General features: G+C 41.4%; 1 protein-coding gene across 1 annotated transcript in view; it reads left to right on the top strand.

Moving 5' to 3' along the window:
• The window catches only part of CADPS (Ca++-dependent secretion activator), a 560,788-nt gene that overhangs the window by 395,772 nt on the left and 147,889 nt on the right, over nucleotides 1-17,127 (top strand). The window contains exons 16-18 of the mRNA XM_006893865.1: nucleotides 1,169-1,232; nucleotides 1,642-1,765; nucleotides 4,126-4,194. Coding sequence (XP_006893927.1) covers nucleotides 1,169-1,232; nucleotides 1,642-1,765; nucleotides 4,126-4,194 — 257 coding nt within the window. The remainder of the gene's footprint in view (nucleotides 1-1,168; nucleotides 1,233-1,641; nucleotides 1,766-4,125; nucleotides 4,195-17,127) is intronic.

Raw genomic sequence — 17,127 nt, 5'->3', positions numbered from 1 at the left:
CCATGCATAGGAATTGCAAGGCCTCTGTTGTATAGCGTCACGAAAAATGAAAATTATTTTGGCCCCACAACAATAGCAACGATGCTGCCCAGATAATTTCACAGTAGAGCACCCTACGATAGTGACAGTAGTTCCATGGTTAGCTCATTCATTTACAGGACTAAAAAGTGGGCAAGCATTGGCTCATTTTGAACATTTTCTTGATAACTCTTTGTAGTTTCATTTGAAACAAGGAGTAAAGTAAAGATCAGAGAAGTTAAGCAACTTGCTCAAGGCCACTCAGCTGAGAAAAAAGAAGCAGGCTGCATGCATAGGGTAGACTGAGTTTAAGTGGCCCCCCATGTTTCCTCTGTTCCATGGAAAAAAAGTGTCCCAGAGAAACTCACGTCAGCCTGACACAATCAAGCTCTTAATGGGACCTGCATCATCAAAATCTTCCTTAATAAATCTTAATTGATTATACATTTGTTACAATATATTCTACAATCCTACACTTCATTGTTGTTGTTGTTGTTATGTGTGCTGTCAAGTAGGAACGGACGCATAGCTTAACCTCAAGCGAGTTTTGTGAGGCTGTTAATCACATGGGAGGAGAGTGCTCACCCTTCCCCTGCAGAGCAGGAGAATTTGGTGAATTCAAATAGAGTGCCTTTGGGATTGCAGCGTCGCTTCTTACCAGTCGGCCACCAGGAAAATGTTTTGCCAGTTATAAAAGGCCCAGTAGTAATTAAAAGAGACAGCAGAATCAAGAATTGGCTCTTAACAAACTTATCTACTTCCTAGTTTATTCCTTTAGGGATTTGAGTAAGTGTGTTTGATATTCAGCCGGTTTTGATTAATAGGCTTTCGAGCTGGTATCTAGAAGAAGGGAGGTCACGCTCGAGCTAACGAATGGTTCTCCTTCACGATAGACCTTTGAGCAGCCTTTGCCATCACTTTAAGTAATCACTGCTGCAGGCATGTGCAGAGTCCCTCTTTAGACATTATTCACACATACATTATATGCACACATACATGGAGCGATTTCAGACTAACATAACACAACGTGACAAAATTAAAAGCATCTCCTATTCCCCAGAGCGAGTTGCTATAGGAATCAAATTGCAGCATGTCTCGTGCTTAGTGGAATCACTTTGGGCAACCTGAAGAATCGTCTCTTATTTTCTAGATATTGCTTTCCGTTTGGTCGACCTGAAGGTGCTTTAAAAGCTACTCTCTCACTCTTGGAAAGGGTAAGAATGAAAGTAAAATCTATCATATATATTCGTGCAATTATATGAAGAGAAACTAGGCATAATTGCATTAAAATATTATGGTTAAATGACCCGATCTGTAATTTCCTAATGATTTGTTTACAGTTCATTCAATAGCAAAAACAAAGCGATAAAATTGCCAAAATTCTAGCTATTTTATCCCCAGATTCCAAAATAGTCAGGTCTATTGTGTATGGCCATAGACAGTAGGTAGCGTGTATGGCAACTCTAGTGTTTCCTCCTTCATTATGGCTCTGAATTAGCATGAAGTCGCAAGGAGTCATGTACTATACATTTTAAGCCTGAACCTTTTAAGACGTTTTTACATAAGTCGTATGTGTATTTCAATCTTCTCAATAATCCTTTTGGGTTTTTCCCCCACCAAAAGGTTTTGATGAAAGATATTGTTACCCCAGTTCCACAGGAAGAGGTAAAAACAGTCATCCGAAAATGTCTAGAGCAAGCTGCTTTAGTCAACTATTCTCGACTCTCAGAGTATGCCAAAATCGAAGGTAAGACCCCCCCCTTCTGCCCCCAGGTTTGAATTGAAGTCTTAGTATGCCTCCCTGGGGAAGTCTCTTTTCTGATGGGTGCCAGAAATCAGTCCATCTGACTATGTTAAGCTAAAACTGGAAAGCACTTGAAATATGAAAGATTCCTCGGTTGAAGCCAAATAAATGAGCTCAAGAACAGGGCTCAGGAGACTCTTTCTAAGGGAAGAATATGGGCTCTAGGGTGGATTCAGCTTAACTAAGCTTCTTCTGAGTGTCTCTGTTGGCACTAAGTTTCTTGTCGGTGGTCAGTGTTTTCCTGTGAAAGAGCTATCAGCTTGCTACCTTTTTTCCTAAACCAAGAGAAATGAAACAGTTCATTGTGCACCAGTGGTAGCACTGGAAGGAAAATAAGAATCTTACAAAACAGCATTGAGGTTTTGCTGGACTGTGTTATCTCTTAACAATAGTGTTAACTTTTGGTAGTATTTCAAAGCTGATGGCACGTCAGTATCAAGCCATCTCTGGATAGGTCAAGGATTAATTTAGATCTCTTTTGTTCTTGCCATGTTAGGCCTAGGGCGGGGTTACCATTGCCTTCTCAAGTGCTAGGGAAATGTTCCCTCGTGACCTATTAGTACGTAACCCAAATAAATAGGCCCTTTGAGTAAACTCTACATTGGAAGATGTGGTTCTTTGGGACCTCTATGTTCACAAAGGTATTAATCACTTTTCATTGTTACCTTATTGGCTGCTATAGGGTGATTTGAAAACCACACCCAACTTGACCAGTGGTGTAAGTGTATAAATGTGGAAGTTCTGTGTGCCAAACTCAGTGTGTCCGCATTCTGGAATCTCATGTTCTCTCGTACATGAAACACACACTCAACTGAAACCAGCAACTGCACATTGCCTGCCTCTGAACAAGACTAGAAAATTATTTTTAACAAAAGACCCAACCAACAAAACCCCCATCACTGATCTTTCCAAACCTCTGTCCCTGAAGAATTAGATTGCAATCATGCCAAATTCACAGTGTCCTGTACATTGTCCTCTCTCTCTCTCTCAATTTTGTCTGTCTGATAATGCAAATTGTGTACCAGTGGTAATGAATTCATTGTTATGCATCCAGGGAGAAACACTTAAGAATTGGGCACTAAAAGGATGTTTATATCAACCCTTGACTTGGTAATGAGTAACAAAAATAGAGGAACAAGGAGATTGTGAAAGGGTGATATTAGCAAATAATTGTTCCAACACTCACCTGTCTAGGACATAATAAATTGGTTGTATTTGGTTCAAGTCACCCAGGTACCTTGTAACTCTAGGCAAGGCCAGACATGGGCTGGGATCAAGGAACATTCTGTTGCCATGGCTGCTGCCTCACAGGTCTTGTAGCTACTACTAGTCTTTCAGTAAGATCTGCTCTCTTCTTTCAGATAAATATATCCAAAAACAAACTTTAAGATCTGTAAGTAAAAATGCATTCATCTCCAAAGTAGACCAGCTAGTCTGTAATTTCCTTTTGTGCCTCAATTCTTCTTGGTTGTGTTAATTATCTTTTGCACTGTGACTTTTAGGTCTGGGGATTCTTTGAAGAAACCAATCCTTTTTTTCCAACTCTCTTTTCAGAGAAGTACCTCATTCCACACTACCTGCTCTCTTCCGCTTCTCTCCTTCCTTGTCCGTGATTGGCTCAGCCACGTTTTGACGTTACCTCTGCAAAAGTGGCTGTGACACCAATTTCAAAGCATGCTGGGATTGTTAATTCAGACAACCCAACATCCTGTGGCTGCATGTATCAGGTTTTCTTTCATGAACATAGTCCACTCGAGGCTGAGACATTGCAGCTTTAAAGATACTACTGCCGGACAGCTTTCTTTTACAAGGTCCCGATCCTACCCGCAGAAAAGAAATCTTCCATGTTTACATTTGAGTCCCTTCAGTGAGCATTAACAGCTTAGTTACCTGAGAATTTTGGAAAGAAGTTGTGGTCATATTGCTGGAGACTATGTTTATGAAGAAATACCTCAAGAGCCTTAGATACTAAAGTCTGAAATCCTTAGTATCTTGGAGCCTTAAATTGACAAAATTCTGTTTCCCTTTACTCATGATGTTTTTGGTCATTGTATTCTTGCAAACAATTCTAAAGAGACGTGTAAAATCATGGTCACAATCTCTCTCGTGGCTCACGGCATGCTGAATGGTTAATCCAGTAGATCTCCAAGTTTGAGACTCCTTTTTCTTTTATCCTGTGTCAATCCCAAAATACTCTGTGGCTATTTTCCTTTGAGCTAATGTAACGTTTTCCTCTGACCTGTGACCTTTAACCTCTTTACCTCTGACCTAAGCCTCTTGCATGCCCAAATCCTCTTTTATAGGGAAAAAGAGAGAAATGTATGAGCATCCTGTCTTCTGCTTGGCCTCCCAAGTGATGGATTTAACCATTCGTGAGTACCTACCGCCTCCTCACCATGCTGCCCTCACTCTTTCTGTTCTCATTACTCCAAGAAAATCCAGATCCAAACCAACTCACTCTCCTTGCTTCAAGTTTTTTAGCATTGGCTTGTCTGTTGGTTCTGTCTGTGAAACCCAGTGTGAGAAGTCCAGTCACTTTTTTAGCATCCTAAAACAGGTTAGACAATTAAGCCATTTGTTTGTGATGAACTCAAACTTGTCTGTAAGTTTTTCCGTTCTCTGTCTGTGACCTGAATGCATTTTTACTTTGCTTGTGTGTAATCCCAGTTTGTAAAATGCTTGTCACTGGTACACAATCGTAAGGTAGCAGCTTAGGCCGGGGAAACAATGCCGTAGCTGTTGGATAAAGGACATTTGGGGCAAAGTCATGCCTACTTTTCCATGTTTAAGATGTCAAAAATATTATGGATATGTGATCACACAAGGTGGTCTATGCTCTATGAAAACCAGGTCTTACATGCCTCCTGTCTCTTCTCTCTCAAGCTGGGACGCTTTTTCTTGTTCTCTCTGGAGATTTTTGACCTGTCCTTGTCCTCTAAGCACTGGCTAGAACATATGACTTAATTGTCACTTGCAGAGTTCATGTGTGTTTCATAGCTTGATATCACATAAAACTTAATTTTACTAATTTTCTATTTGTACAGCTTTTTCCACCTCTGGAAAGGAGCCTTTTTTTGCTGGTCCCCACACTCCGGGCGGTGGGAACCCAAGGGAAACCTTTATTTTTCCTCTGGTGTCATGTAACACACGTAAATGGGGGGCATTTTGGTCCACGTGCTCATTAATCCTGCATATGTGTTCTTATTTCTTTCTCTCCTCTCTCCTTGTTCTGCTCTCTCTTTCATTATAGAGAATCAGAAGGACGCAGGTGAACAATTGTATTTGCATTCTAAACTATCAGGACTGTTGAGTTCTATTTAGTTTTTGTTTCTGTTTTTGTTTCTTAATAGCTCCTTAAGGTATGTACTCCCGGGACTTATGCGGAGTTGCAATAATACTTAAGGAGTTAATTTGTGCTGTCTAATGATATCTCATGCCCATCAGATGTTGGCCTTCAATAGAGCAGAATTTCAGTAAACGTATAAGCTTGGAAGGAACAGAATTCTGGTTTGCTACAGAGCTTCATTTCTTTAATCTTCTGTTTTCAGGATTCCAGCAATTTGGCCTCATTGGCGTTTTGTTTTGTTTTATTTAAAGTTACTGACTGAACCAAACAAATCTTTCCTTTCTGTTTTTCCTTTCTGTTTTTTTTCTGTTTTCTGCCCTACTGAGAAGTTTGTGTCCCTTGATAAATGTGTATCAGCTAAGACAAAGGGAAGTGGTGTCTGTGTGGTTGTCTGTATCATGTGGTGAGTCAGAATGGGTGAGCGGGGTAGCTGGACAGGGGCAGTTGCTGGAAATTTCTAGAGAGCAAAGCTAGTAAGAAAATCTTGGAGTTTGTCAAGTTCCTTCTTGTTTGAGCCTAAAACTTCTAAGCAACTTTTGAGGAGGGCTCGAACTTAAAATTTTAATAAATATATAGTACTGACCAATGCTTTTAAGGTCAGCAGGATCTCAAAAGATGACTGTCATTTTAGCAAAGTTTACAATGCATAGCATCTTTCAGATCAATTCAGAAGGCATTTTGAGCACATGTCAGACCCTAGACCAAAAATGAGTAGTGGGAGGGCCCACAGTCTCATGTTTGAGACACCAGCACCTTTCTTTCCACTGTGGGAAATGCTCTCACTCATTCATTCATTCATTCAGTTAGTGCTCAGGGAGAGCCTACCATGTGCCAGGTACTGTGTGAAAAGTCAGGGGATATGTAAACAAGAGAGGAGCAGCTGCCGCCCTTATGGAGCATATGTGCAAATAGGTGCATATGGCGAAGTTACAAACTCAGTAGACATACTGACAGAGTTATATGCAAGAAGGCTGGGACATTATTAGAGAACTATGAAAGGCTTCATAGGGTCAAGCCTGAGCAGAACCTTGAAAGATAGGTTAAGAGTTGTTGAAAGATAACTGAAAGAGTTGGTAAAGTGGAGCAGAGGGTGGGAATGAAAAAGTCTTCTAGATAGAGGGAGTAATATATGAAACCTATTCACCCTGAAACCCACAGCGTCCCTTTTCAGCAGGAAGTCGCTAAGAGAATACACCATCCCCTTTTCCTTATGAATCAGGGTGAAGTCTCTCTCTAGTGATAGGGAATGGCAAAGGACACACTGACAAAGGAGATTAATCAGAACTGACTTTGACAAGCACTGTGGCAATAGGACAATTAAAACAGACATTCGGATGGCGGGGGAAGAAGAACAAACTGGGGAGGAGGGTGGAGAGAATGGTGCGGCAATGAAGGAATGAAAACCCAAAATCCCTGTAAATGTTCATTAAAACTAATAAAATTTAATAATTAAAAAAAAAAGAAAGTGAACAGAGCTAGCTAATATTGGTTGCATGCACACTGTGTACCAAGTGAGATTAAAAATTTCGTGTTTGGGGTTTTTTTAAAATGTATTAGCTCAGTCGGTCCTCACAGTCCCATATAAGGTAGGTATTATTATTATTGTCATTTTAGAGTTGAGCAGCCTGACGTACAGAGATGTTAACATGTTGCCGCACACTTTTAAATTGACAACTGTGCTTAGAAACATATTTTGCCGTCATTTGCGGCAACATGTTAAATAGCTTGCATCAAAATGACTTAGTCATAAGCCAGAATCTTATCCCAGACAGAGGCTACGCTTATAACTACTCTGTTAATTCAAAGTGACCATAACCCAGGCAGAAATGATGGCAGCAATAGGTGCTGATGGTGACAAAGGAGGAAGGGGAAGCAAGATATTTGAGACCCTTCTCTGCTGTAATAATACAGACTTTGGACTGAATCTTACAGTTTTTAGTATGTTCTTAACTTGGAATGTATGCCAATTTTTGCACTTTTGTGGATTTTTCAGAGGAAAAAGTTTGCCGTTGATAGCAAGCCATTGAATGCTGTTTAAGCAGGAAGATGGCAAAGTGATTTTCCACTCCCAAAGGGCACACTGGCAGCAATGACTTAATTGAGGAAGAAAAATAAGAGTAAAATTAGACCCAAAAGTTAAGGTAAAGGATGGATTTGAAGTTTGATAATTGCAAGGCCTCGTCTAGGCATATCTAAAATCGAGCACTGTCATAATCATGAATGTGTCTTTCATGCCCTTTAAACAGAGAGCAAAGAGTACCAGAGTAATGTCTATCTGACATCGACTATGCAAAAGCATTTGGCTGTGTGGATCACAATAAGTTGTGGCTGACCTTGAGGACAATGATAATCCCAGAACAGTGGATTGTGCTCATGTGAAACCTATACTCAGACCAGGAAGCAGTGAACAGAGAAATTAAATACTGTGTAGCTCAGAATCAGTAAATTAGTGCATCAGGAATGCATCTTGTCTCTATACCTTTTCAATCTATATGCAAAACAGATCATTCAGGAGACTGGACTTTATGAGGAGGAATGTGGCATCAGGACTGGAGACAGACTCCTCCTCAACAACCTGCGTTATGCAGATGACACAACCTCGCTCACTCAAACTGAGAAGGGCCTAAAGCATTTGTTTGCAGAAGGCCAGGGACTGCAGTCTTAAATATGGATTGAAGCTCAGCATCAAGAAGACAAAGATTCTCACCCCTGGGCCAACTGGCAGCACCATGATTCATGGAGAAGAGATTACGGTTGTTAACAATTTCATCTTGCTCAGCTCCACAATCAACACTCTTGGCACAAGCAGTCAAGAAATCAAAAGACTAATTGCTCTGGGGAAAGTTGCTGTAAGACACCTCTCAAAAGTGCTGAAGGGCAATAATGTCAGTCTGGAGACTAAGGTCCACCTGATTCAGGCCATGGTCTTTGCAATCACTTGCCATGCATCATCAGACAACTGGATAATGACCAACAATAACAGAAAAAGAACTGAGATCTTTGAGTTGGGGTGCTGGAGAAGAATATTGAACATATACAATGGACTGCCAAAAGAACAAATATATTATCCTGGGGAGGCTGAAACCAGGCTGCTCCTTGGAAACAAGGATTTTGAAGTTCCATTTCACATACTTTGGGCATGAGGTCAGGAGGGACCAGTCTCTAGAGAAAGACATCATGCTTGGAAGAGTAGAAGGACAGTGCAGGAGAAGAAGATTCCGGGTGAGATGGATTGACACAGTAACTAGAATAATGAGGGTAGGTGTGTGGGAGACAGTGAGGCTGGCTCAGGACACAGCAAGGTTCAGGGTACATAGGGTCACTATGAGTCGCAGGTTACTCAATTGCACTTAACAACACCACCAAGAAGACATCCCTTTTTTAGCACCCCCACAACCCCCAATTCCCAATGTCCCTAGAGAATACCGAGAAGTACATGGATATGGTTATATATAACCATGTACAGAGGCAGCAAGCCACAGTCACAGTTACCAACCAGACTAGAATGGACCACTGAGGACTAGAATGCAAACAGCCTTTACTCGGACTGTGCTTCAGGCAGATACTGGACCCTGCAGATGGCATTTTTGTGGCCTTATGCTTTCTGTCTAGTGGCATTATTAGGAATTAAATGTTCAGTTTGATTACAGTCGTAAAAAAAAAAAAAGGATGCAAAAGGCTGCTTCTCCATGAAAGAAAAACTGTGACTTCTGCAAATGAATTCTTTTCTTTTAAATACATTTCCATTTCAACTGTCACACGTTCTGAGCCCAGCAATCTCTGAGAAAGTCTACACTCACTACTGCTGCTGTTTTGCCTCAGTTCTTGGCTAAATACTTGCATAATTTCCTGAGCATCAGAGCGATTCCAGTGGAATTTGAAGGAGGAGAAAAAGGTTTTCTTAAAATATGCAAAGTATTCACAAAAAGACAGAAAGATAGACAGCGAGGCAGACAGAGGTGGCCCACCTGTGGGCCCAGACACTGTGTTAAAGGTGTTATATTAGTTCCTTTAATCTGTATTTTAGTCTCGTCATTCATAGCCAGAATCAACTTGATTGATAGCAGTGAATTTGATTTTCAAGTTTAAGTCTCATAAAGAAGGATTTAGTAATACAACTTTTACAGATGAAGAAGCGAAGGTTCAAAAACGTTTATTACTTTCTTCATTAGAATTTGAACCGAGCCTGACTCAATTCAGATAGTGTGCTTTTGCCTCTTTCTACCATGAAGCTTTTGGTGGGTGTTCAGACAATATCCATTTATTCAGTGGATAAGACCAAAAATATCTACATAGGAAGACCATCAAAAAGATAGAAAACTACTGTCTTGACCCAAATAATTGGCAAAATCCTTCTATTGTGAAACCTTTCCATGAGTAGTTGGAATTCCCTGGATCTGCCCAAGATTGAGTGCTTATCTTCTCCCCCATTGACTAAAGCCAACCAGAGCACTCCATGTCCACCACAAAGACTTCCAAGCAGATTTTGTGGAATTGTGGTGCTGTACCTTTTCCTACATGCAGCCAAATGTCCTAAAGCCAGAGTAGAGAAAGAGACAAACTTGCCATAAAAACAAACAGAACCTGGAGAACTTTATGCTGAGTGAAATATCTCAGTCACAAAAGGACAAATACTGCATAGTGCCACTGTTGTAAAACGGGACTCACATGGGGGTTGGGGGGGAGACTGAGAAAGATGGGATAAATTATGTATACTGTATTGAGACAGATGAGGGAAAGAACTGTTTAAAAGGGATATGCGATTAGGTATTATTGTCATGACAGGAGTCAAGAATGAAGGCTGCATAGTGGAGTGGACTTGGGAGGAGGGATTGTGTTAACAATGGAAGAATTTTTCTTTTACTTTTCAAAGAGAAGAAAGAACTGGGGAGGGGATGGAGGTTGGGCAGGGAGAAAAGTTCAACAATGAATTAATGGAAATCCAAAGTCTCTGTAAACTTTCATTAAAATTAATTTTTAAAAAATTAAAAAATAAAAAAAAATTTAAAACCCAAAACAGAACTGAACACCTCAACCCACAGTGTGTAAAGCTAGCCAGCTAGGTCCTTGCTCTTCTCCTAAGGAATGAAACAGGGTGAATCCCAACCTCACCAGATATCAGCCATTTTAAGAGGCAGACTATCTCATGCTCCATGGCTCAGACACAAGAGACTAAACGCAAATGTTTTCATCCTTTTTTTGTTTAAATGATTCAGAAATCAGAGTTTCCAAGCCCAAATTATTTGTGGACTAGCACTTTTAACACCAGCAGTCAGGAAATCAAAATATTTTGGAAAATCTGCTATCCAGAACCTCTCAAGAGTACTGAAAAGTAACGATGTCAGTCTAGAGACTAAGGTGCACCTAATCCAGGCCATGGTCTTCGCAATTACTTGTTATGCTTCAGAGTTGTATAGTTACTAAGGATGACAGAAGAAGAATCTATGCCTTCAAATTGTGGTGCTGAAGAAGAGTCTTGAATGTACCATGAACTGCCACGAAAATAAATAAGTCTGTCTTGAAGAGAGTGAAACCAGTCTCTCCTTTGGAGGCTAGCATTTTGAAGCACTGCCTTACCAACTTTGGGCATGTGGCCAGGAGAAAGCGGTCCTTGGATAGGACATCATACATGGAAGGGTGGATAAACAGTGCAGGAGAGGAAGACCCCTGATGAGATGGACTGATACAGCGACTAGGGCAAAGGGGGTTGGTGTATGGGAATTAATGAGACTGGCTCAGGACAGGGCAGGGTTCAGAGCTGCTGCACATAGGGTCACTATGGGTCACAGATAATTCAACAGCACCTAACAACAACAACAACAGTAAAAATTAAGGTGGCAAAGAGAAGCTTGTCTCAAGAACCATGACCAAGAAAGACTTGAAAGAAAGAGAAGATGTGTTTAAACTATGACACAAATGAACAACTTTAAAACCAAGATTTCTTTTACCAGAAAAAGAAATATGTTGCTTGTGATGGCAAACATCATTTACTGGTAATTTCAAATATGCATTGGTGGTTCAGTGGTAGAATCCATGCCTTCTATATGGGAGACTTGAGTTTGCTTCTCAGCCAATCCTGAACTGCACAGCCATTATCAGTGGTAGTCTCTGTGTTGCTCTGATGGTGTGGTTGTGCTACTAACCCAGAATCCACACCTCTCTGGTGGTGCAAGTCTGTCCCCAGCTCCACAGAAGAAAGATGGCACTCCACCCTTTTGTGCCATTTACAGCCTCAGTAGTTCAATGCAGGTTCTTCTAGAAGTCGATTCCAGCTCTGCGGCAGTGAGTTTGAGATTTGATGATGCTGAAGAGGCCTCAGAAGAGTGTCCAGATGAAGACAGACTAGGAAGAAAGTCCTGCGGATCTGCTTTAGAAAGTCAGCCAGTGAAACCCCTGTGCATCCCAATGATATGATCTGCAAATAGGGCTAAGAAGTCTTTACTGATGTGCATATCTTATTCCTCGAAGCAGCTGTATTACGTAAATAGTTCACTATATTTTATTGAACCTGAGATGCCATCAATTAGAAGATACATCATTGAATTTTGTACCTCTAAGAAAGAAATCATGCTGCCAGTCTGTGATATCCTATCAAATGTAGATGCATTGTGATTTCATAAATGTTGAAGTATGCCCTTTACACTCACTGACATGGAAACCACTCTTGGACATCGGGACCTTAAGGTAGAGACAGGCTAAATAAGTAACTTTCCCAACATTATACAGCAGGCTAGTTACAGAAAAAGAGTTTCTAAATGGGCCTCTTTAACCCAAAACTGTGGCGTTAGAGAAGAGTACTGAATATCCCATGGACCACCAAAGAACAAAACAGATGTGTCTTGGAAAAGGTAAAGGCAGGGTGATCCTTGGTGGCAGGGATGATGACACTTCATCTCACATACTTTGGACATGTTGCTAGGAGGTTATTCCCTGGAGCGTAACATCATGCTTGGAAAGGTTGAGGGGCAATGAAGGAGAGGAAGACCCTCAACCAGGTGGATTGACACCGTGACTGCAGCAATGCGCTTGAGTGTGTCTGTGATTGTGAAGATGGCACAGGACAGGACAGGGCTCAGATTTGTGGTCGATAGATTGCTATGTCACTAGACACCACCTAACAACAACAGCCCAAAGCTGACTCCTTCAATTTCAATACTATGAAACACTTCTAATTTTCCAACAATAAAACTGTAAGACTAAAAAGCAGCTAGCTTGTCAGTAGTGTGATCCCGAGTCTTCACTAGGCAGATGCTAAAATGCAGGCCTGAAAGAGAGGAGCTGGTTCTAAGATGAGACACATAGTTAGTGACCCTCGTGTCCTAAGGAGAATCCCTGGGTGGTGTAACACAAGTCCACCTAGAGGAGTCTTTGAGGAAAAGCCTAGCAGTGTGTTTAGCAAGAAAAAGAAATAGAATTCTACTCAGATTCACATGAGTTTATCATGAGTCAGTGTCAACTTTTTTACAATTATTTTTTATTTCTCTGTGTGTGTGTGTGTGTGTGTGTGTGTGTGTGTGTGTGTACCATCAAATTGGATCTGACTGGTACAGGAGGAGGCTGTCCCTCTTTCACCAGCAGAGCATCTGGTGGAGAGTCCTTGTCAACTTGATGACAAGTAGTTAGTTTCCTAAGAAACTTGGGAGCTGTCTCCACCCTACCTTCAAAGAATATGTCCCCACCCATCATCCCCTTACTGATCTGAGCTTCCAATGTGACAGCAGATGTCTCTGGGGTCCATGCGTCAGAGTCACATAACACAACACCAAGAAAACAGCCAGAACCAGCCTAAGCACGTCTTCTTCTGGTTGTTGTTACGGATGTTGTGTGCTGTCAAGTCAGAACCAACTCCTAGCTGACCCTCCAGTGGGTTTTCGGAGACTGTAAATCACGCAGGAGGAGAATTCCCATCTTTCTCCTGAGGAGCAGAGGGTAGAGTCAAACCACCCACCTTGGGGTTAGCAGAGGAACTCCTACCCCTAAGCCACCAGCACTTAGGACTTGTTCTATCAATATTTAGATTACCTTTATCCTTGCTTTTACCTTATGGGAGGAAAAAGAGACTAATAATACTTTATCTTGAAAATGAGAACAAATATTTCAGCTAAAATTCTTATCACAATGCCCAGCACAAAGTGAACAAACACCTATTGCATATTAGCTTTTATTATTCGCTCATGATTGTAATTTTTTAAACCTTTTTCTATGTCAAAATATTTCTCGCTGTTTGATATCAGAAATAGACATCTATCAGAGTTCAAAGTAGGGTGTCTCAAATGTTAATGTTGGTATAAATCCCAGGGAAGTTGCTGAGGTACAGTTTCTCACTCAGCAAGTTTGGGACGAGGCTGGGAGTTTGCATTTTTAGCAAAGTCTCAGGTGATGCTGTAGCAATTGATCCAGGTACTTTACTGGTTCAGGTTTCTTTGATGTAACACATCAGCCTTAAGACAAGAGCCTGCCTCCACCTTGGGATATAGAGATAGCAAATTGTTAAAGAAAAGTGTAAGAATAGCATTATCTCTTCCTTATGGTTATAATGTATTTTAATTTTCTTTTAAAATAATTTTAATTCTTTCGTTAAGATACTTGAAGACTTTTTCCAGTTCGGAAGTTTAAGTTACAATGTTTGCTACTCATAGCTCAGCTCAGTGCATTTATTAAACAGCCTACTACCAGGGGTGAGAGATACAACTTTAACAGTTCATCGGCATGCTACAGACATAGACGGTGTGAGTTTTTATGAAGGTGTTGCATAGTGCAGGACTCACTGACTATTCTTTTCCACTGATACATATTTGAAGCCCAGCCTGAGGCCACACTATCCTCAGTCCATGAAATGCAGAGTTCACTGGGGAAGGACAGACAGACATTTTTCTAACTTCTTGTTACTTAGGGCAATGCGAAGGTGCTGTGGTGGCATAGTCTGTCGCTTGTGGCACCACTAACCAAAAGCTGTGCAGTTCGAATCTCCAGCTCTTCTTCAGGAAAAAGACAGGCAGTCTCTTCCCGTTAAAATTGAAAACCTCAGACACTCATTGGAAGCTCGCTGTGAATAACAACTAACTGGAAAGCAGAGAGTTTGAGTTTTTTGAGGGCTGTGGGTAGAAGGCAGTGATGGGTCTGCTTTAGAATTCCCTGCTCTCACGTGGGAGACATGAGTAGATGCCTGGCTGGCCAACCTCCTGCACTTCTGGCCCTCATCTGTCAGAAGGGGCCTAGGACTCGCTGTGGGGCTGAGATGGGCTCAGTGGAGCTCTCAGACTAAAGGTGGACTAGGAAGGAAGACCTGATCATCTACTCCAGGAAGTCCATCAACAGAAACCCTCGGGTCCGCACGCTCTGATCCCATTGTGTACAGGACCGCCCTGAATCAGCAGCCAACTCGGGCAGCTCGAAACAACAGGCTGAGAGCGCCCACGTGGCGGTGTGAACAGAATTGGGCCTTTGCTCTCCAAGCACCAGGGAACCCCTAGGAGGTTTGGGAGCAGGGGTGTGACAAGTTCAGTCACTTCATGGAGATCACTCTGCTGCTGCATGGAGAACAACTTTGCAGAGCAAGAAAGGGACCAACGTCAAGCCCGGAGGCCTTAGTGACTGTTTAGGTGACAATCATGAGACCTAAATCACATGTCGGCCCCCCTTGCAGGAGTGTCAGCACAGGGATCTAGTACCATGGGCATAAAACCTAGAGGCATTCTGGAGGTAGATTGGGCAGGCCGTACCACCATGTATGAACAGGGAAGCATCAAAGACAGTTTCAATGAAAAGACCAGAGAAGATGTTCCAAATTCATTTGTGTTTATTAACATACACTTGGTACTCTATAGGAACTTCATCTCCTGAATGAGAGCAGTGAAGATACAAAGGGATCGGGTCTAGGTGATTAATCAATGAAATTTTAACTCTGTGTCTGTGGTCCAGGGAGCTATCATTCTGTTGTTGTTGTTCTTCTGTTCCATTGAGTCAGAACTGACCCATAGCTGACCCTCCAGAGGGTTTTCAGAGGCAGTTAATCACACAGGAGGAAATGGCCCATCCATCTCCCTCAGAACAGCCAGTGGACTCGAACAGCATGTATTCAAGATTGCGGCACAGCTTCTTGCCGCTAGGCCACCAGAGCACCTCTAGCCATCATTTTAGGGCGGCACAAACCCACTGATGTTGAGTCCATCTGCCTTACAGTGACCCTCTACTGGACTTCAAAGGCTGTAAATCTTAAATGAGAGGAAGCTTCTTTTCATTATGGAACAACCTGTGGATTCAAAATGCTGACCATTCCATTAGCAACACAATGTATTAACACATTAGGTCACCAGCACTCCAGAAAGCATGATGAAGTCCGTCTGCTTAGCTTTCTGTTTTAACTTTTGGGTTTACCTCCACCTACCCAAAATCATAGCAAGCCAAGTTACCCAGCCTACTTCTCTTCAATGAAAGCACATTACAAACACCAATATTTGTGGCAACACATTAGGAGGCTGCAAATGGTTAAAAAGTGTATCTTCTATCATTGACATCCAAATCTTGTGTGAGATTTCAGGGGCTGGCAGCTCACTTGCTGGAAGCAGAGATGGTCAGGTTATTTGAGGGCTAATTGGAATGTCTCTCCCGCCTGGATACTTCTCTTCCTTGGCTAAGCCGAGCTTGCTGAGGAATTATCTTTTTGTTTTTCCGCAGTTACATTTAACTCTCTCTCTCTCTTTCTGGAAGCCAAGCAGATTTAATTGTGTAAACATGAGCAATGGTAATTGGGTAAATGAAGTTGGAAACCAAGGTATGATGTTTTTGTTTTGCTCTTTGAGGGGGAAAAAAAATAGGGAGTGTGTTGTTCTATGGTGGCAAACCTCCCTGTCAGAATTCCGGACAGACAGTTGGCAGAAGGGGAGCCCGTTCTGAATGCCTCATCAAGAACCATTGAAGTGACTATGTATCTGCTCCCTCACAGGTTACAGATCAGCCCAGGGGGTGCTTAGTTATTTATGAACCACTAGATCAGCTGGTTCTCCACACAGGTTCAGTGTTAAAGGTGTGCATGAGTAAGGGGTTGCTGTGAGAACTGCATAGTCAGGTAACACACTTGTTGGAAATGCCAGGATGCTGTGTCACCAGCATTGTGCCTAACTTTAACAGAGCTAAAGGTAGAAAACCTGATCTAAACAAAATTTAAAATACGGAGCACTTATGTATTCACTCACGAAAGCCTTAGTAGATGCCCTCCTTTCAATAGCTATCATTTAAGAATGATTTCCCCCAAATTCTTTTTGTATATATAGTCTTACCAAACAAATAATTTCAATAACAAGCACTTTAAATTTTTTTTCTTTTTGCAACCCTGCGTTGAAAATACAAAGATGGTCCAACAACAACAACAAAAATCTCATCAATGTTTCCTTTTATTATTATTATTATTATTATTATTATTATTATTATTATTATTATTATAACATTTCCTTTTTATAGATGCTTCTGCCAGAATATGTCTCTTTATTTCCCAATGGGTTTTCATTAATGCCTCTAGAATTGCATTTCCTATAAACCTACAGTAAAATGCCTTTTCTCAATTAAGAATTCAGGCAAACCAAGAAGCAAACTTGGCAATGGAGTGTGTCCCTCTCACCATACAGATTGCTTTATAAATCAGAACTATTAGGAAGGAGCAGGTCCAAGGTTAATGAGACACTCATTAAAGAGAGAGCGAACAGTAGACATTGAGAATGCTCGGAGCCTGTACCGAAGGGGAGGCTATTGTTATAGGATGTTTGCTGTGCTGATATTGTAAATCACATGACAGATGGGTCAAGTGCTGATTATGGTATTCTAACATTTGGAATAGCAAGTAACATATTTGATAAGCTGGCAAGTTTTTATATATGATTCAACCCACAATATAAAAGCCATGAGAATTCCAAATTGAAAATAATTAAATGAGCTGGAAACAATCAGATACCACACATTTCTC

Source organism: Elephantulus edwardii, unplaced genomic scaffold, assembly GCF_000299155.1.
Source record: "Elephantulus edwardii isolate Elephantulus edwardi_28Jun2011 unplaced genomic scaffold, EleEdw1.0 scaffold00132, whole genome shotgun sequence".
Taxonomy (NCBI): Eukaryota; Metazoa; Chordata; class Mammalia; order Macroscelidea; family Macroscelididae; genus Elephantulus; species Elephantulus edwardii.
The sequence above is the reverse complement of the archived record's forward strand: the minus strand, read 5'-3'. Positions and strand labels throughout refer to the sequence as shown.